Source organism: Nannospalax galili, unplaced genomic scaffold (assembly GCF_000622305.1).
Source record: "Nannospalax galili isolate Female #2095 unplaced genomic scaffold, S.galili_v1.0 scaffold236, whole genome shotgun sequence".
Classification (NCBI taxonomy): Eukaryota; Metazoa; Chordata; class Mammalia; order Rodentia; family Spalacidae; genus Nannospalax; species Nannospalax galili.
The window spans coordinates 3,212,679-3,233,974 of record NW_008338710.1 but is presented as its reverse complement, the minus strand read 5'-3'; the positions used below and the strand labels follow the sequence as shown (position 1 = coordinate 3,233,974).

General features: G+C 41.8%; 1 protein-coding gene and 1 pseudogene across 1 annotated transcript in view; one reads left to right on the top strand and one right to left on the bottom strand.

The window, feature by feature from the left end:
• Positions 1–17,798, bottom strand: part of Ube2k (ubiquitin conjugating enzyme E2 K) — a 69,677-nt gene extending 51,879 nt beyond the window's left edge. Inside the window, exon 1 of the mRNA XM_008833246.2 lies at positions 17,560–17,798. Coding sequence (XP_008831468.1) covers positions 17,560–17,622 — 63 coding nt within the window. The 5' untranslated portion in view covers positions 17,623–17,798. The remainder of the gene's footprint in view (positions 1–17,559) is intronic.
• A 670-nt stretch (positions 17,799–18,468) lies between these two features.
• The window catches only part of LOC115070402, a 22,361-nt pseudogene continuing 19,533 nt past the window's right edge, over positions 18,469–21,296 (top strand).

Below are 21,296 nucleotides of genomic sequence, written 5' to 3'. Positions count from 1 at the left end.
AAGTGTAAGTGTGCATAGGTGAATTCACCCAGACATGCACATGTGGAAACCAGAGGTCAGCTTCAGGCATTCCCTCTATTGCCCGCCACCTTATTTCTTGAGACAGGCTCTCTCAACCGTTTCAGTTAGATTGGCTGGTCAGTGAGACTGGGATTTGCTTGTCACTGCCCTCCCAGCACTGAGATACAGGCATGTGCTACCATGAATGGTTTTACCTGAATGCTAGGGATCTAAACTTGAGTCCTTGTGCTTACACAGCAAGTACTTTAGCCACAAAGACCTGTCTCCAGCCCCATTTTTCTCTAATTTAGAATATCTTTTGTCTAGATGAGTGGCTTTATCATGTAGGTATCAACTTAAACCTAAAATCCTGGGAAAAGCCTTTCTGACACTAAATCAAAACTAACCAATGAAGCCAAGCATGGAGATTCATGCCTCTTACCCTACCACTTAGGAAGCTGAGGCAGAAGACTGCAACATACAGGTTGGTTTGGGCTAAATAAACCAAATTCTTTTAATTTTAAAAAATATTACTTATTTTAGCCAGGTATGGCTGTGTATACCTTTAATCCCTAAACTCAGGAGGCAGAGGCAGGTGGATCTCTCTGAGTTCAAGGCCACCTTGATCTACATAGTGAGTTTGAAGACAGCTGGGGCTATAGAGAGATCCTGTCTCAAAAATGACAAAAAAAAATTATTAAGCAATATTTCATTATTTTTATTTTATGTATATCAATGTTTTGCCTGCATGTAAGTGCACCATATGCATGTGATACCCATGGAGGCCAGAAGAGGGCATCAGATCCCCTGGAACTGGAATTACAAAATGTCAGCCCCCATGTGGGTGCTGGGAACCAAACCTGGAGTATTTGTCAGAGTAGCCAGTGCTCTTAACTGCTAAGCCCTCTCGAGCCCCAGGTGACCACAGTTACAAAAAATAAATAAAAATTGCAAAACTTCAATTTAAAAATACAATAAACAGTGCCACACATGGTGGTGCACGCCTTTAATCCCAGCACTTTGGAGGCAGAGGCAGGTGGATCTTTGTGAATTCAAGGCCAGCCTCATCTACATAGTGAGTTCAAGGCCAGCTGATGCTACAAGGAGACCCCGTCAAAAAAGACAGTAAATAAATAAGTAAATAAATCCAATAAATAAATTTAAAAATTTAAAGTAACCAGGGCTGGCAAGACGGCCCAGTGGGTGAAAGTGCCTCACAAGCCTGAAATCTATCCTCAGAACCCACAGTGAAAGGAGAGAACAAACTACTGAAAGTTATTCTCTGAGCTCCATATGTGCACCATGGCTATTACATTTTTCTATATTGCTTTTATCAATGGTTCATTTTCTTGTCTCTCCCTATCTGTCAATAATCTCAACACATAACATGATGCCTACCATAAAGGGAGCCCTTAAATATTTGTTAAATAAATTAAGATGCCCTTGGCACTGACACTACAAAGATAGATGAGCCATGATACCTATCCTTAGGTGACAGCTTCAAACAACTAAACTAAAGCACATTCAAAATGACAGATTTGTGTTTAAAGTGGTAAGAGTTATATTCACAACTCATGAGGAAAAAAAAAATCACTAAATATGTGTATATGTACATAAACAGAGAAAACAGATGGGCATGATGGCACAGGCCTTTAATCTCAGAATTCAGGAGGCAGAGGAAGGTAGCTCTGAGTTCCAGTCCAGCCTGTTCTACATGGGAAGTTCCAGGTCTGCTGTGACAGCTAACAACTTTCTCTAACTCCAGTTCCAGGGGGAAATCTGATGCCCTCTTCTGGCCTCTGTGGGCACTGTAGGACATGGGTGCACTTACATGCAGGAAAAACATTCATATATATTAAATAAACTTAAAAAAATAAAATAAAAGGATACACTGAAACTAAGATCTCTCATACTTCAACTATTTCATTAACCTCTCTGCTTTCTGGCAAGTGCCAGGTAATATGCAGTTGACTAGGAATGCCACAGACCTTGCCCTCTAACATGATTTTCCTGTCATGATGGACTCAAATTCTAAAAAATTGTTTGCTAATATACACCAGTCCTCCCTTAAAAAAAAAAACAAACAAACAAACAAACAAACTTTTTTTCAGCCAGGCTTGATGGTACACACCGTTAGTCCCTGTACTCTGGAGGCAGAGGCAGGTGGATCCCCGAGTTCAGGCCAGGCTGTTCTACATAGTGAGTTCCAGGATAGCTGGGGCTACAGGGACACCCTGTCTCAAAAGCCCAAAAAAAAAAATTTTTTTTTCATGGACACAGTTTCTTAAAGGAAAGTATAAACTTGGGGGTGGGATATGTAACTTGGTTAAAGAGTACCTGCCTAACATCAACAAAGACCCAGGTTCAATTGAAGTCCTAAGACAGGTATACTAGCACATCCCTCTACAATCAAACACTCAGAAGGTAAAGGCAGGGGGAACAGGAATCCTCGGTCATCCTCAACTACAGAGTTCAAGCCCAGTACAGGCTACATGAGACTCAAGAAAAAAATAAACATGTAAAAAGAATTACCTCAATGGAGTATAGTGGCACATGCCTGTAAAGTCAGTAGCTTGAAGGCTAAGGCAGGAAGATCTCAAGTTCAAAGGCCAATGTGGATGACAGAGTGAGACTATGTCTCAAAACTTAAAAGAAAAAAAGCATGTTGTGCATACCTGCAATCACAACACTAAGAAAGTGTTAAGTAGTAAGATCAGGAGTTCAAGGTCATCCTCAGCTACATACTGAATTTAAGGCCAGCCTGGAATATAAGACTATGGGGGGGGGGTAATGGGAGATTGGGAAATGGTGGAGAAATGGCTCAGCGGTTAAGAGCACTGGCTGCTCTTGCAGAGGGCCCGGGTCCCATTCCTAGCACTCACATGGTGGCTAACGTTTGTCCATAATTCCAATTCCAGGAGAATCCAATGCCCTCTTCTGACCTCTGTGAGCACTGCATTACACAGGTGCACTTACACACATGCAGGCAATTCACTCATACACATAAAAAATAATTTTTTTAAACTAAATTTTTAAAAAGGCAGACAGATATGATAGATGGGTAAAAAGGAAGTATCTCTGGAAACAGGCTAAGAATAGGCTCCCAAAATCTGTACAAAGCAAACACATTGCTTATTTATCATTTTTTTGAGACAGGGTCTCCCTATAGCCCCAGTTGACCTGGAACTTGCTATGTAGACCAGGCTGGGCTTGATTTCAGAGATCTACCTGCCTCTTTCTCCCCACTGCTGGGATTAAAGGCATGTACCATCATACCCAGCTTGCTTTTATATTTAAAGAAACTGGCTACCTAAAAGTCATTCAATGGCACAAGAGGGGGTAGAAAGATACTAAAAGCCAGACATCAGGGAGAGCCAGAAAACGGTGTATTCCAGACAAAACAGGGCCACTGTACTCATGAACTCACAATAGCTGTGACTGCTTGCACAAGACCTGCACAAGATTAAGCCAGTCAACATTCCAGCATGGAGTAGGAAGTTTCATGAAATCCCCATCTTTGACTGAGAAGCTATGGACAACTGACCTCTGGGGGAGAGAAAGTCAATCTTTTTTTTTTTTTTTTCTTGAGACAGGGTCTCCCTGTCCTCCCAGCTGAGGTCTAACTGAGAGAGATCGAACTGACAGAGACCCACCTGCCTCTGCCAACCAAGTGCTGGGATTAAAGGCGTGCACCTCCACGTCTTAGGGTCAGTCTTCTTAAAAGGTGTGGCCCCTGGTAGGTCAACCACACTTCAATAGATGGATTCACACCCAGAAGTCTATGGACAACACAAATTGGGGATTGATAGGATACTAAACCATCTATCTATCTATCTATCTATCTATCTATCTATCTATCTATCTATCTATCTATCTATCATCTATCTCTCTCTCTCTCTCTCTACCTCTCTCTCTATCTCTCTATGTATCTTATTTCCAAATAGGGTCTCCCCTGCAGCCCCAGCTAGCCTGGAACTTGCTTTGTAGGCAAGGCTGGCTGGCCTGATCTCACAGAGATCTGCCTGCTTCTGCCCTGCTGGGATTAAAGGTGTGCACCACCACATCCTGTCTATTATTCCTTTAAAAAATGGAAAACAAGGGCTGGAGAGATGGCTCAGAGGTTAAGAGCACTGCCTGCTCTTATGGGGGACCAGGGTTCAATTCTTAACACCTACATGGCAGCTAACAATTGTCTGTAACTCTGGTTCCAGGGAAATTGGGTGCTCTCTTCTGACCCAAGTCAGGCACGGTGGTGCATGCCTTTCATCTCAGCACTCAGGAAGCAGAACTCTGTGTTCAAAGCCTAACTGAGAGAGAAAACAAAAGTAATTAAATGATTTCCCAGTCTTCATTGTATATGACTATCAGTTTTCTCTATCTATATTACAGGTGATCATTCTAAATGATTGCCTAGGTTTATCCCAATTTATTCTCTCCAAGAATGTTATTCCCAAGGAACTCTCTCCCTGTAGTTAAATTACCCACCCTTATAGCACCCCTTAAACTATACAGACACACCTAACATTAACTGTTCAACCTCACTGGTTTCCTAGACCACAATTTACTTACTCAGTAATAGCAATGATTGTCTATATTATTAACCACCTAAGTGGCATTCAATAATTATCTACTGAACAAATGAAAAAGTACGCAGTTAAACAAAAACCCCACAAGAATACAGATGGTGTCATATATACTACATGGATGCCCCTTGAGATCTTCAAAGGGGAAAACTGCAAAACAATGCCCCTTCCTTACCATCTTGCTTCCCAGTTTTTGACCTGGACATTCCATCTTAATATAGGACCCAACCACATTAGCAAGTCACATATGGAACAGATATATGACTTGACCTGGAGGCCATCTTTATCAATTTATATTTTTCCTAGTCTCAGAAGCATGTATTACTTTCAAGGTGGTTAGGATTTGCTCCCCAGAGTTTAAGACAATCCTTTATCAGGAAAAAAATTGCCTCCTACTTACCAATGTGCTAAAGCAATGGAAAACGGGATATCAGTAAGACAGGTTTCTGACCTCACTTGAAACACAGTTCTTGGAGAGCTGATGAAAATAAAAGCACCTCACAAAGTAAAAATCTAAGGGTATAAAGTATGAACAAATGCAGAGACCAAAAAAAGAAAAGCCTAACAGCTGGGTGTGGTGGTCCATGGTGCATGCTTTTAATGCTAGCACTCTGGAGGCAGAGGTGCACAGATCTCTGAGTTCTAGGCCAGCCTGGTCTACATAGCCAGTTGCAAGCCAGCCAGGAATACACAGTGAGAGCCTGCCTCAAAAATAAAATAAAATAAAAAAGCCTGACATACATAACAACCCTAGGGCTGGGAGTGTAATTCAGTGTTAGAATGCATGCCAGGGATTCCTAGTCTTGGGTTTACCCGGAAACAGGTGGTTTAGGGGAGCCCTCAGGTTAATTTAGCAGCCAGATGTGTAATCCAGCATTCAAGAACCTAAGGCAATATTATCATAAGGGCTAAATTGTGAGACTCATTCTCATTTGAATGAATTTTGTCCAAATCTCAATGAACACTCAGTATATCACTCTCATTCAAAATACACACAAAATTCTGGTACATGCACACTAGCCAAGAAATTGAAAATGTCTAACAGGTACAGAAATGGTTCAGCATCTATTTTTAATATATTCTTATTTGTATGAATCTTTTGCCTGCATTTTAGTGCACCACGTGCATGAAATGCCCACAGAGGCCAGAAAAAGGTGTCAGATCCTCTGGAACTGGAGCTATTAGAGATAACCACCAACAGTTAACCACCATTGGGTGCTAGGAACTGAACCTGGGTCCTCTGCAAGAGCAGGCAGTGTTCTTAACCGTTAAGCCATTTCTCCAGCCCCACATCCATTTTTTAAAAAATTGCGAAGACCTATATATAGACTGATTTAAAAAGGAAGAAAAGGGCTAGAGAGATGGCTCAGCAGTTGAGAGCACTGACTGCTCTTGCAGAGGACCCAGGTTTGATTCCCAGCACCCACATGGCGGCTACGAACCATCTTTAACTCCAGTTCCAGGGGAATCTGAAGCCCTCTTCTGACTTCCGATGCACTGCATGACTTGAGTGCACTCACATACATGCAGGCAATATACTCATATACATAAAAAAATAAATAAAAATAAATAAAATAAAAAAGGCTTAAGAACACTGGTTGTTCTTGCAGAAGACCCGGGTTTGAATCCTAGCACCCACGTGGCAGCTAACAACTGTCTGTAACTCCAGTCCCAGGGGATCTGACAGCCTCTTCTGACCTCCACGGGCACTGCCCGACACAGATGCACTTACCTACATGCAGGCAATACACGCATACACATAAAATAAAAATAATAAAATTTAAAAAATAAAATAAATTTTAAAAAAGGAAGCACAAAGTGTAGTATTATCAGATGCAAAAGGACATTAGACAACTCACAGTTAAGTATGACAATCCCAACAGACAACTTAAGCAAAGAAATCTAAAGAAAATGACTCAGTCATCAGCAGGGAAAAATGCCTACATAAAAACTGACAGTAGGTGCTAGAGAGGTGGCTCCATGGTTTAAGAGCACTTACTTCCCTTACAGTAGACCCAAGTTCAGTTCCCAGCACCCATGCCTGGCAGCTCACAAGTGCCTGTGGTGCTAGCTCCAGGGGATCTAATGCCTTCTTCTGGCCCACACAGACAGACATACACACATATACACACACACATAAAAACAATTTTTAACTTAATTTTTTTTTAACTGATGGTAGAGCTGGGATGTTAACTCATTTGGCAGAGTACTTGCCTAGCATGAAGAAAATCCTGAGTTTCAATCCCCAGGACCTCACTGGGTGAGGTGATGCTTATCTATAAGCCCAACACATAAGAAATGGAAGCAAGAGATCAGAAATTCAAGGTCACCCTCAGCTACATATCTAATTTGAGGTTAGTCTAGGATGCAACAGACACACTTAAGACAAAAGCAAAGTATTTCTATCAAAGATCTGAAGTGATATACGTTTAAATATTATCAAGTCTATTATACTCCAGGTATCCACTAAGATTCTGAAGAGAAAAAAATTCTAAGAATTTTTCAAGGAACTTAACAATCAGAAGCAGAAAGATTAAATAACTGCTCTAATCAAGTCACAGAGTGACACTAGAGAACAGAGGTAAACTGAGAAGAAAGGTTTCTATCAAATGATATTTTTAGATATGGTGACATATATCTATTATCCCAGCATTTAGGAAGTAGATGCTAGAGGATCAGGAGTTGAATGTCAATCTTAGTTGCACAGAGAGTTCAAGGATAGCCTGGTCTACATGAGACTGTCTCAAAAAAAAAGGTAGCACTTTAGGATAAATGAGTTCTCTCTCTTCTCATTCCTTTCCACTCCTCTCTCCTCCCCATCCCTCCCTGCCTGCCTACCTTATCCCCATCTCCTAGATGCTGGGATTACATGGATGTGCCCCCACACATGGCACAAACAGGTTTCAAAAAGCAAAAGATTGGGATCAGAGAAATGACTCCGTGGATAAATGTGCTTATAGCCAAGCCAACAATGACCTGAGCTCCATCTCCTGAAGTGACATGGTGGAGAGAACCAACTCCTACAAGTTGTCCTCTGACCTACATTCACACACCGTGGCACATATAACTACATGCACATGGTATCACACATACACATGCATACACCAACTCACAATAAACAAATTTAAAGGGGGGGGGCTAGAGAGTTGGCTCAGCAGTTAAGAGCACTGGCTGCTCTTGCAGAGGACTAGAGTTCAATTCCCAGCACCCACATGGTAGCTAACAACCATTCTTAATTCCAGTTCCAGGAGAATCCAACACCCTCTTCTGACTTCTGTGAGCACTGCATGACACAGGTATTCTTACTTACACACATGCAGGCAATATACTCATACACATATAATAAAAATAATATTTTTTAAAAGGGAGAGGGCCAGTGAGATGACATACCAAGCCTGATGGCTAGAGTTTGATTTCAGAGACCACAGAGTAGAAGGAAAGAAATACCTCCCATAAGCTGTCCTCTGACCTCTACCCATACACCTTGGTGTGGGGACACATACACAAAATAAATGTAAAGAAACTAAGAACAAATGATTGCTATAACAGCTTAGTAAGGGTCATACAGCACAACTAAAGAGCAAGCAATTTAGTACTGCTGAAGCTTTGAAAGACAAAGTCTGAAGTTTACATGTAGATGAAAAGTATCTAAGCCTTGACAAAAACTAAGTCAGGAAAGGTAGGCTATCACAACCTATAAAGCCTATGCATATATAATAGGCAGCAGAGAACCTAAAGGAAGATGACAGTATAAGACCCTATCTTTATGGCGCACGCCTGTAATCCCAGCACTTGGGAGGCAGAGTCAGGCGGATCTCAGTGACTTCAAGGCCAGCCTGGTCTACATAGTGAGTTCCAGGACAGCTGGGGCTACAGAGAGACCCTGTCTTCGTTTTGTTTGTTTGGTTTTCTTTCTTGTGCGACAGGGTCTCCCTGTAGCCCCAGCTGACCTGGAACTCGCTATATAGACCAGGCCGGCCTTAAACTCACAGAGATCTGCCTGCCTCTGCCTCCCAAGTGCTGGGATTAAAGGCATGCACCACCACGCCCGGCTAAGATTTTTTTTAATTATGTGTACAAGTATGTGTCTGTGAGTATAGTACCCAGGGAGGCCAGACATTGGGTCCCCTGGAGCTGAAGTTACAAGGTGGTTTTGAGCTGCCTATAACTACGTGCTAGGAACCAAACTCAGGTCTTCTGCAAGAGCAGTGTGTACTCTTAACCCCCTAAAGCCATCTCTCCAACACCTAATTTTTTTTTTCTTTCTTTATCAATTAAAAATATATATACTTTTTTTTTGGTCTTTTTGAGACAGGGTCTCCCTGTAGCCAGAGTTGTCCTGGAACTCACTATGTAGACCAGGCTGGCCTTGAACTCACAGAGATTCGCCTGCCTCTGCCTCCCAAGTGCTGGGACTACAGGCATGAGCCACCACGCCCAGCTTATCCAACACCTAATTTTTTGTGTGCCTGAGCGTATGCACATGCATGTGAAGGCTTGAGGATGCCAGGTATCTTCTTCTATAGCTCTCAACTTTATTATTTTTCTACATTACTTTTTATTTTGTGGGAGAGGGGACACATGTATATGAAGGTCAGAGGATAACTGACAGGACTCAGTTCTCTCTTTCCATGTGAATCTTAGGATTAAACTCAGATTGTCAGGCTTGGTAGCAAGCACCTTTACCTGCTGAGCCATCTTCTTGCCAGCCCTTCTAAACCTTTTTTAAATTTTTATTATTTGTGTAGGAGGTGGTGGTGCACACCTTTAATCCCAGCACCTGGGAGGCAGAGGTAGGAGAATCTCTGTGAGTTCAAAGCCAGCCTACATAGCAAGTTCTAGGTCAGCTGGGGTTACAGGAAGACCCTGTCTAAAGAAAGACAGAAGAAAAAAAAAAAAGCACCAATTATGTGTGACAGCATAGTCAAATGCCTAAAAACAGAAAGTAGAATGGCAATAGTCAGGGTTTGGGTGGGAGAGGGAGTAGAGAGTGTTACTTTACTGGCTATGGAGTTTCATTTTTACAAGATGAGAAACGTTCCAGAGAAAAATGGTAATGATTACTATACAACGCTGTGAATATACTTAATGCCACTAAATTATTCACTTAAAAATGATTAAGTTGGCAATTTATTTAGTGCATTTTGGGGGACAGTGGGGCAATACTGGGATCAAACTGAGAGCCTTGCATATTCCAGGCAAGTGTTCTATAAATGAGCTATGTCCTAAGCCCCAAACAACAATTGTCATGTATATTTTAACATAATTTCAGAGTATAAACAAGTAAATTACTTAAAAACCAACCCATACAATGCAAGGGGATAGACAAAATTATATAAATACAAAAGAATTAGCACTTGGGAGCAGAGGCAGGCAGATCTCCGAGTTTAAGGCCAGCCTGGTCTACACAGCAAGTTCCAGGTCAACTGCCTCAAAAAGACCAAAAAAAAAAGCTGGGCATGGTGGGACACACCTCTAATTCCAGCACTCAGAAAGGAGAGCCAGGCCAAAGGGAATAATGCAAAGGAATGTATGTGGGTCTCCAGGTGCTCATCTTTCTTTAGGAAGACAGGGTCTCTCTCTGTAGTTCTATCTGGCCTAGAACTCAAAAAAACAAAACAAAACAGAAAGGTAATGGGGGAGGGAGCATTGTGGGGCGGGTATTTTTGAGATAGGGTCTCCCTATAACCCCAGCTGGCCTGGAACTCAGAGATCCATCCACGTGCCTCTGCCCAAAGTCCCTCTGCTGAGACTAAAGGTGTGGGCTACCACGCCTGGCGGAAGGGGGCATTTTTAACACAAACTGTTCTATTTATAAGTCTCCTAAAGAAAGATGAGCACCTGGAGATCACATACATCCCTTTGCATTATTCCCTTTAGCCATCAGCCCTAAGAGTTGTTTCCACACAGGTGACAAAGCTCTAATGTCAAAGATGAGGTAAATTCACACAAAACAATCTCTAATGATCTAGGGAGATAGCTCAGTTGGATAAAGCACTTTCACAAGTGTTAGCACCTGAGCTTGAATCCCCAGAGCCCATGTAAACATGCATTTGTAATTCCAGTGTCTCTAAAGCAAAATAGGAGGTGGAGACAGGAGAATCCCCAGAACTTGCAAGCCAGCTAGCCTCGAATACAGAGTGAACAAAAAGAAAGGCCCTGTCTCAAACAAGGCAGAAAGGCAAGGACTAACACCTGAGGTTGTCCACTAACTTCCACATGTACACCAACCACAGCATGCATGCCCTCTGTCTCCTCCCCTTCCCTTCCCTTCCCTCCCTCCCTTTCCTTCCTCTCCCTCACAAAAGAAAAAAAAAATTATATATAGCTGTGTGTGATGGCACATGCCTATAATCCCAGCTTTGGAGGCTGAAGAGAATTGCCTCAAGCTTGAAGCCAGCCTAGTCTACATAAATGTGAGACCCTGTCTCAAAAACAAAAACTGAGCTAGAGTCAGTATTCAGGCATTAAGTAGAAAAGTTAGGACTTAAAGTCCGAACTCTTAATTACTAACCTAAATTTATTACAGTTCAGGAATTAAATATCTCTGCCTCCTAGCAAGCTTAAATTCTCACACAAAAAGGAAACAAATATTAAAATGCCACTTTCACCAGCACTCAGGAGGCAGAGGCAGGTGAATTTCTGTGAGTTCCAGGCCATCCTGCCTAGTCTACAAAGCCAGTTCCAAGCCAGTCAGGGCTACAAAGTAAGACCCTGCCTCAAATAAAATAAAGTGTCACTCTTTCGGCCTTTATAGGATTGTTATGGACTGTCTCACAAAACATCCATTTATTGTGTTTAGAAGAGTTACCAACAAAACAACTATGGTACTCATTAACAAGCTATGTCACTGATCAGCAACCAACCTGCTTGGGTCTCAGTTTTCTGATCTTACGGGCAAGGAATTTTAGATAAAAGGTCTCTTTTAGCTCTAAAACTTCAACACAATTTTAGTCATTTTCTAAGACAGTATTACTATGGTGGGTTTTGGGTTTGCTTGGGTGTTCATTTTAACTCTTTGAGGCAAGGTCTGTTGTAGCCTAGGTTGGCCCTGACCCCTGATCCTCCTGTCTCCATTTCTCAAATGCTCAGATTATAGGCATATGTCACAGTACCTGATGACTTTTTTTATTATATTCATTTAAGTGTTTTTAATACTTTGTTTTTATTATTTTATGCGTATGAGTTTATTGCCTGCATACATGTAAATGCACCTGTGTTATGTAATGCCTGCGGAGGTCAGAGGAGGGCTTTAAATCCCCTGGAACTGGAGTTAAGAATGACTGTTATGCTGGAAAAATGGCTCAGTGGTTGAGAGTATTGGCCACTCTTGTAGAGGACCCGAGTTTGATTCCTAGCACCCACATGGCAGCTAACAACTGTCTGTAACTCCAATTCCAGTGGAATCCAATACCCTCTTCTGACTTCCGTGGGCACTGCAAGACACAGATGCACTTACATACATGCAGGCAATACATAAATAAAAATAATAAATTTTTTTGAGCCAGGCATGGTGATGCACACCTTTGGTCCCAGCATGCAGAGGCAGGCAGATCTCTGAGTTTGAGGCCAGCCTGGTCTACAAAGCAAGTTCCAGGTCAGGTGGGGCTATAGGAAGACCCTGTCTCTTTTTTTTTTTTTTTTTTAAAAAAAAAAAAAAAAAAAAAAAAAAAAAAAAAAAAAAAAAAACAGAAAATAACCAGAGGTGGGGTTCTTGATTTGGGTCACAGTTACACTGTGTATTTTATTTTAATAAAAAATAGTGCTTTCCCTCCAAGATAACAACAGGATATTTCACAACTATGTTGAGTACAGAAGAGCTGCATGACTGTTCTGTTCTAAACACATAAATGTTTTTGTTGTTTTGGGACACAGTATTGTGCCTGGAACTCAATCTATAGTTAAGGGTGGCCTTCAACTCTTTTATCCTTCTGCCTTTACCTCCCAAGTGATAGAATTATCTGTGTGTGCTAACAAGCCTGGCTGAAGTCCCTAACTTGGCTTTAGAATCCAGCTCAAGAACCTCTTCTGTACACACACCCTCAGAATTCACAAAACACCTAATTCTTTGCTCCTAGCCCTCCACTCTAGTGCCAGAGATAGAACCCATAATCTCATAGATGCTAGGCAAGCACTCTACCACTAAACATACTCCCAAGTCCTGCACCTAGCATTGTTGGCTACTCTTCATTGTACCATTCTGATCAGGTAAATTGTCGCAGGGTTGTCATCAATATGCTCAACTGTCGTCAGTATGTATCTGGGAAATAAGAATCACAAACATACATACTTTACAAGTAGTAACAAGCTAGGGGAGCCAAGATGCATTTCAACCTTTGCCCAGTAAACAAAAATCAGTCTCTTTTGCAGTGCTGAGGATGGAACCTAAAGCCTCCTACAAGCTAGGCAAGTACTCAATCACCAAGTATACTACACCAACCCCACAAAGTCTTTCTACCAGTAAAAGTAAAACAAGAAATGCAATCAAACAGTATTATATGTTTTGGGTTTTAGCCCAGTATGCTAAGCTTTCTATGCTCAATTCATTCCAGAACTCCATAAGGCACTCTTTAAAGCTACACCAAACTGTAGCTTACATAACTGGAAAAAAAATTTTTCTATTCTTAAAAACTGTTGGACCCAGAGCATAGGAGCTCAGTGGCAGAGCACTTGCCTAGCATACATAAAACCCTGTGTTTGATCACAAGCACAGCAAAGAAAAAAAAATTGTTCAAATTCTAGTTACATATATACATATATATATATTCTATTTCTGTGTGTAGTCTTTTTATAATCTATTCCTAAGTACCAGCTTACCACATGGGCTAGTTCAATACTACGATTTCATTTTGGGAGGCAGAGGCAGGCAGATCTCTGTGAGCTCAAGGCCAGCCTGGTCTACATAGGGAGACCCTGTCTCAAAAAGACCAAAAAAAAAGACATAAAATTCAAACCAGTAGATATTTTGTGTGTCCTGTCCATCCTTTAGAAAAATACTACACATCTTATATAGTTATAGTCCTACAGGTTCTTCTAAGGAGTTCTGCCTACAACAGTAGTTCTCAACAATAAGCAGTTTGGAGATGTTTCAGTTAATACTCTGGCAAGGTTGGGCAGCAGTAAGGGCATTCAGTGTTAAGAGGTCAGAGATCCTCATAACTGTCCTACAATTCACAGGAAAGCCACTCACAATAAAGGAGTAATTATCTGCCCCCAATGTCAATAATCCCAAAGTTAAGAAACTATGACCTACAGAAATCAAAATACTTCCTTTTAGAAGTTTGTGAACTATTCAGTATAGGATCAAGACCAAACTAGATATATTTATTAAATTTAATAAGATTTAAAATGATTTCAAAAACTAAATACTAAAAGAAAACATACAATAATTTCACAAAACTAATTTGTTTATGCCACAGATTTAAACATTCCCATTGATAAAACTAGAAAATGTCAGCAAAGTATAGTTAAAACATGAAAAGAACTGTATGTAGCAGGATACTGCATGAAATATGAACCAGACTATATGCATTAATTTGAGAGCATTTTACTTCACTAAGCTTCAAATTTAAAAATTATGTCATATGTTATAATACAAGTAAGCTTTTAATTATAGGTAACATTTAATGAGTTTAAACTAAGACTCATTAAGGTGTTCTTAAATTGTTTTTTTTGGGAGGGGGAAGGGGTCTTTTTGAGACAGGGTCTCCCTGAAGCACCACCTGGCCTGGAACTCACTATGTATACCAGGCTGGCCTCAAACTCACAGAGGATCTGCCTGCCTCTGCCTCCCGAGTGCTGGGACCAAAGAGGTGTGCCACCATGCCCAGCTGTGCTTAAATTCTTTAACAAGTAATAAAGTATTAGTAATACAAAGTAGGCTCAATTATTTTTAATAATTAAAAGTATGTCTACCCTTAGCAAGTCCTGGCAGTGTAATGCAAAATTAACAGAAGCAAATCTGTATTCCAAAGCCGTCTCTGCAGACATTTAATTCTCTGAACCTCAATTTTCTTAACTAAGAAATAGGTAATATAATTCTAAGACCGGTTCTTAAAGATTAGCAATAATATATAACGATAAGACATTCTATAAATAGCAGCTGGCAGCAATAATTAGTAGCAATAACACATAAATAAAATAGACTATGGCTTAGCATGCTGATCCTCACAAACAATTTACCCATATAACTTGACTCATAAATTATAAACGCATTTTAAATTTTCCATTCCTAGCAACTCTGAGCTTAAAATTCAGTCTTATTTTAATGAGTGACAGATAAAAGGCCATGTCCAAATATTACTTTACAAAAAGAATAGATGGTGTCTTTATTTCATTAACATTTAAACTATTCAAAATCCAAGCCCAGTCATCCAACTCCCCCTACACATAAGTAATCAATTTAACAATTTTTCATCAATCTTTTCACCTGTATTGGCACAAATGGCGACCTCCTCTCCACAGTATTTGATTTGCATTTATGTTAAGCTTTATTATAAATAACATACTCTAAGAATGACCACTTGTAATCTCATGATCAGAATTCAGCAAATGTAAGCTTTACAAAGACACTTAAAATGCAAGCCAGAAATAAATTATTAAGTCAACCAAAATTCTTAAACACTAACATATTAAACTTTGGTAGACTGGAGATTTACATAAGATGGCAAGGTGAAATCTTGATTACTTGATCAGCTATTCAAAATATTACAATTACACACAAACAGGAAATATATGGACTGTACTATGAGCTCAAAATTAATCAACTCATTTATAGAACTATTTCTATGGCTATTTATAGAACTAGGTCTAGTAAAATGTCAATGGAATAAAATATTGGTGAAAATTAAACTGTTGGTCACATTTTTACAATTTTTTTTTTTTGGTCTTTTTTGAGACAGGGTCTCCCTGCAGCCCCAGCTGGCCTTGAACTCACAGAGATCCACCTGCCTCTGCTGGGACTAAAGACATGCGCCACCACACCGGCCGAAGATAAAATTTTATCTGATCTTTTTCTAAATATTCTCTGCAACTCTCTTTCCTGGAATAAGTTTCCTGTCAGGTTTATACTATTATTATTTTTTTCACTATTCCCAAATAATTTGTATTTCCTGTTCTCTTCCTCAGAAACAGTTACAGTTAAATAGTAATACAATAATATGCATTACTACAGCCATATAAATTCTTGTAATCTTCAACACTAGGTACTACGGTGAAAAGTCGTATCACATAAAGCAAAGAGGTTATATGGACTATCAGAGCAGTAACTTAGCACTCTTAAATAAATTAAAGCATTAGATGTCTATAAGTTTCAGGTTTACACAACCTTATTACAGAAATGTTTTAGACTATTGGCGACAATATTAACTGCAATTTTTCATTAAGAATGTATGCCAACAATCCCAGGGTACATTTGCTTATCAAAGAAAAAATTAAAATCACTGTTAAAATGTATGTGAATACATTCATGCTCTACTTTTGCATTGTGCCACAAAAATACAAAGTCATCCTTCCATTCGGAGTTTTGGCAAATGAACAAATAGAGGTCAGAGTTCATACACATGCTCTGTAACACATCATTACTTATTACTATATTCACTAAATCATTTTTAAAGAACTCTCCATGTCTACGTGGAAAAATGGATGATTATCTGTAGATTCAGTGGCACAAATCAAACTGAAGGGCTAGATTTGTGACAATTACTCCATACACTTTAAAATGCCTACTTTCACAAATCGTTATTGACATGGTACTTTGATAAGTACCAACTGTAACAGAAAAACACAAATAGCACTATTCAATAATGGAATGGGAATTTTGAGAAAAATGATCATTTTCAGTTCTTTTTGTTGTTAAATTCGATCACAGAAAACCCAGCACTCTTGTTGGTTTAGGTGTGAAAATTTGTACTATTACTTTCACAGTTGAGGCAAATTATTAGACCATTTTCTGTATCTTATATAAATGAGGCCAGTACTATCTAAATAAATTCTAAAGAACTCAAAGGCAGCAGGAGGCAATCTTTGAAAATATATGTTGTATGTTTCTATAGTACTTTGTATCAGGATAACCCTAACTCACTTAATAACACAACAATGCAAACCTGGTGAAATCCAGACTTAACTGTGAGGGACATCATACTGAAGTTTCACAGTACTAGTCACAGAGGCATTGCCTTAGGAGAGACTGATACTTGGAAACAGTATTTTTAAATAACCTACTCATACACACCATTATTTTTCTGGTTCAAAACACACACCATACAATTTGCCTTTGCTTTTAATCAGTCAAAAAGATTTAAATGTCAACGAAGCCTAGCTAGGGGGAGGGGCTAGCAAGTGGAAAAGAGATAATGATCTAATTTCGAATTCATTTCCTAGCTCTGGTAAAAATTCCCTCAACAACCTTCTCCCAGCAAGATATTGCCTATTATGTCTCCACTGGTTTTCCAACACCCGATATGAGGGAGTAACTCTGGTCGTCCTTTCATCCGTACCTAAGGATCCCTCCCTATGGAAGGACAGGAAAGGCCTGGCAGGCAAGAACCCAGAGTTACCCCTAAAAGTGTGGGCTGGGAGATGTGCTCCCCGGGGGATCCAGTTACCACCTTTCCCCTACCCCCAACCCACTTCCCGGGTTTTCTCGGGCTCGGCCTGCTCCTTCCCCACCCCACAGCCACACTTCCAGCTGTTGCCGCCGCCTCAGGGCGCTCTCTGGAGCTCACGTGCCCGGGACGGGGCGCGTCTGCATTTGCCCCCCAAACCCTGCTCTTCCCCAGGCCGCCCGCCCGCAAGACGGTCCATCCCAGGGCCCGGGGAGGGGAGGGGAAGGCGGCGGGAGGAGGAGGGGAGACCGCCGATGCCCCGCAGGCAGAAGGCGGCCGCAGCGGGGACCCCGGGAGCCGGCGGGGTCGCGGAAGGGAGAACCCTCCCGCCCGGGGCTGAGGCCGGGGGTGTCCCGGAGTTCATTTCTGACCTCCTCGCTCTTCAGCACCTCCTTGAACTCCCGCTTGATTCGCTGCACCGCGATGTTGGCCATGTCTCTGCCCGCAGCTGATTCGTACCCGCCTCCTCCGCCACCGCTACGACCACCGCCACCGCCGCCACCTCTTCCTCCACCGCCTCCTCCCTCAGTGAGTCAGACCCGAGCACACGAACGCTGCCACTGCCACCCTTACTGCCGCGTTCCCCCTCAGTGTGGAATCACCTCCGCGCCCGGCCACCAAAATGGCGCCGGGTCCGCGCATGCGCACCACGGTGACCTGGCCGGGCGGCGCAGTCGCTCCTGTAGTAGCCTCTTACGTCTCTGCAGCTAGCCCGCGCCGGGCCGCGCTTCTCAGCCGGGCCTTCGGCCGCGTAGCTCCGCCCTGCGGGCGTCTGAGGCAACGAGGGTGCGGCTTCCGCGCCGGTCGGTCGGGTCTGGGCCTGGTGGGTCGTCTCCCCGGCCCCTCCGCCCCTCTCACTACCCGAGCGATCTGGCGGGGCTTCCAGCCCCGAGCTCGGACCCGAGGTTGGAGCCTGACCTGCCGGGTGCCCGGGCCCCCGCCTCACCCCCGCCCGCCGGCCGGAGCACCGCCCTCACTCAGCCAGACCCAGAGCTTGAGATGCCTCCCTGTGTCTAGCCGAGGAAAGAGCTAGCCCAGAACTCGGTGCTGTCCAGCGTCGGTGGGTGAAACCCAGGAAATCACTGCGGTAGCTTTTGTTCTGGAACCATCCTAACACCACTATTATTTGGTCATCTCAGGTATTACGAGTTATTAAGGATGTGTCATGAAGCCCACTGCGTCTGCTGCATCCAGGTTGGCCAGGGTGAGGCCAGAGGTGGCTTTCAAAGCCAGATGTGGATCTGTGGTCTGTTTAATGAATGCTGAGCTGTGGCGCTAACATGTCGCGTTTCAAACTTGAAAGCGCTTCCAGAATCCCTGGAGAGCTTGTTAGATTGCTGAGCTCTATCCCCATAGTGTGGGTGGGCCCAAGAATTTGCATTCATAACAAGCCCCCAGCTGTCGGGGTTTCAGAGGCCACACTCTGAGACCTGCTTGATTAGGCATGTCAAAATTTGTATCTATTAAAGTGGAAGTTGGAGAGATGGAAGCTCCTTAGGAGCCAGTTCTGGGAGGATGGAGTTTTCCTTCTGCCATGGACCTACAAAGGTGTTTGGTAGATTTCAATAAGCAGCGAGCAAATAAATGAGTTAAAAAATAATAACGAATAAAATGTTTTAAAAGTGGAGTTTAAAGCAAATACGGTTTTGGCGCTGAGAGATACTTTGAAAATAGAACATTTGGAATAATGAAGGTGTTCATTTAGGAGTATATATTTCACTTATCACCTAACCAATCAATAAGATACTCTATTACAAAAACATCACAAGCCGAGTGTGGTGGTACACACCTGTACCACCAGCACTTGAGAGGCGGAAGCAGATGGGTCATGAGATTGAGTCCAGTCGAGGAGTACTTACTATCAGGCCTGGCTCTAAAGAGAATTTCTCTTGGTTCCTTCTACTGAAACCAAGAGAGGATTTTTTTTTTTTTACTCTTAATTCTCTATCGTGCCAACTCTGTTACCAGCTTTGGTTTCCTTGTCTTTGAAATAAGGTGGTTGTTTTAGACTTTGAAGAGTTCAAAATTCTAAAGCATCATCTCAAAACTTATTTCCCTAAGTGGACTGCCATAAAAAAAAAAAAAAAAACTCATGGCAGAGCCCCCTAGTGGTCCTAAGGGGAGTCGACTATGTACTGAACAAATAATACTGTAAATATATGTATATATATATATTTATGTAATGTAAATCAAGCAGTGCTGTAGGTATTTGTGCCAGTACATTCAGAACATTCAGTTTATTTTGAGACTTTCAAAAACGTTATCACACTTTGCTTCACCCTTAATTCTTGGAACCTGAAATAAACTTGAAATAATCACAGAGGGACCAGTTAGAAAGGTCTGATCATTTCTTTGAGGGGAAGGGGATAGTTTTGTTTTTTCCTGTGCTGAGGACTGAACTCAGGGTCCATACATACTAAGTGTGTGCTCTGTGAATGAGCCACACCTGAGCCACGTTTTGTGTGTGTGTGTGTGTGTGTGTGTGTGTGTGTGTGTGTGTGTTTAGACAAGGTCTCGTAGCACAAGCTAACCACAAACTGAAACCTCTTCTCACTCAGCCTCCCTAATGCTCCACCTAAAGCACCACCACACCTGGCTCATGTTTGATAATTTCTTTTAAATGTTTTATTTACTTTTTTAAAAAGGTTTTTTGTTTGTTTGTTTGTTTTGTCTTTTGAAGCAGGGTCTCCCTCTAGCCCCAGCTGTCCTGGAACTCACTATGTAGACCAGGCTGGCCTTGAACTCACAAATCCGCCTCCCTTTGCCTCCCAAGTGCTGGGACTACAGGCGTGCGCCACCACGCCCGGCTTATTATTTTTATTTTATGTGTGTATGAATGTACTGCCTGCATGTGTGTAAGGGTACCTGAGTCATGCATCAGATTCTCCTGGAACTAGAGTTATGGCCAGTTGTTAGCAGCAAGTGGGTGCTGGGAATCCAACCTGTGTCTTCTATAAGAACAGCCAGTGCTCTTAACCACTGAGCCATCTCTCCAGCCCCAGGTTTGGTAATTTTTTAATGCAAGTAATCATTAACTCTGCAGTCCCACTTCTTGGAATTCATTCTATAAGTATTCTAAAGAATGAAAAGCAATATATGAGCTGATAAGGGACAGTGGTTAAGGTATAGTTTAAGTGAAAAAAGAAAAGCACTACATGAAATGCAATGTGATATCCTAGATTGAATCCTAGAACCCAAAGAATGTGACTAGTGATGTCTGAATAATTCCATAATTTCATGAGTAGTTATTATAGCAATATTAATATCTTTTGATATTTTTGAGACAGGGTCTCCCTGTAGCCCCAGCTGGCCTGGAACTCACTATGTAGATCAGGCTAGCCTTGAACTCACAGAGATCCACCTCCTTCTGCCTCCCAAGTGCTGAGATTAAAGGCATGTGCCACCATGTCTGGCCTGCAATATTAATATCTTAGTTTGAGCACAGCACATTGTTATGTACAATGTTCACATTATAGGAGGTAAGTAAAGAGCATACAAGAATCTATCTTTGCAACTTATCTATAAATCAAAAATTATTCTGAACTGGGCATGGTGGTGTACACCTATAATCCTACTACTTGGGAGACTAAGGCAGGGAAATCACAAGCTCAAAGCCAGCTTGGGCTACATAGTGAGTTTGAGGCAAGCCTGGACAATGTATTCAGGCCCTCAACTCAAAGAATTTTTTGTGATCATTCCAAAAGAAAAGGCTTATATTATTTATTGTATGTGTACCACAGCATTATGTATGTAGGCCAGAGAAACAACTTGTGGGAGTTGGTAATCTCCTCCTACCATTGGGTATCTGGGGATCAAACTCAGGTTGTCAGGCTTGGCAGCAAATGCCTTTACATGCTAAGCTATCTCACCAGCCAGAAAAATCATATTTTAAGCAATAATATGTTAGCCAACCTTTTGTCATTGTGACAAAATTATTGATATAAACCACTTAAAAGAAGAATGGGCTATGCCTTGTGTGGTGGTGCATGCCTTTAATCCTAGCACTTGGGAGGCAAAGGCAGGTGGATCTCTGTGAGTTCAAGGCCAGCCTGATCTACACCATAAGTTCAGGCCAGCTGGGGCTACAGGAAGATCCCTGTCTCAAAAA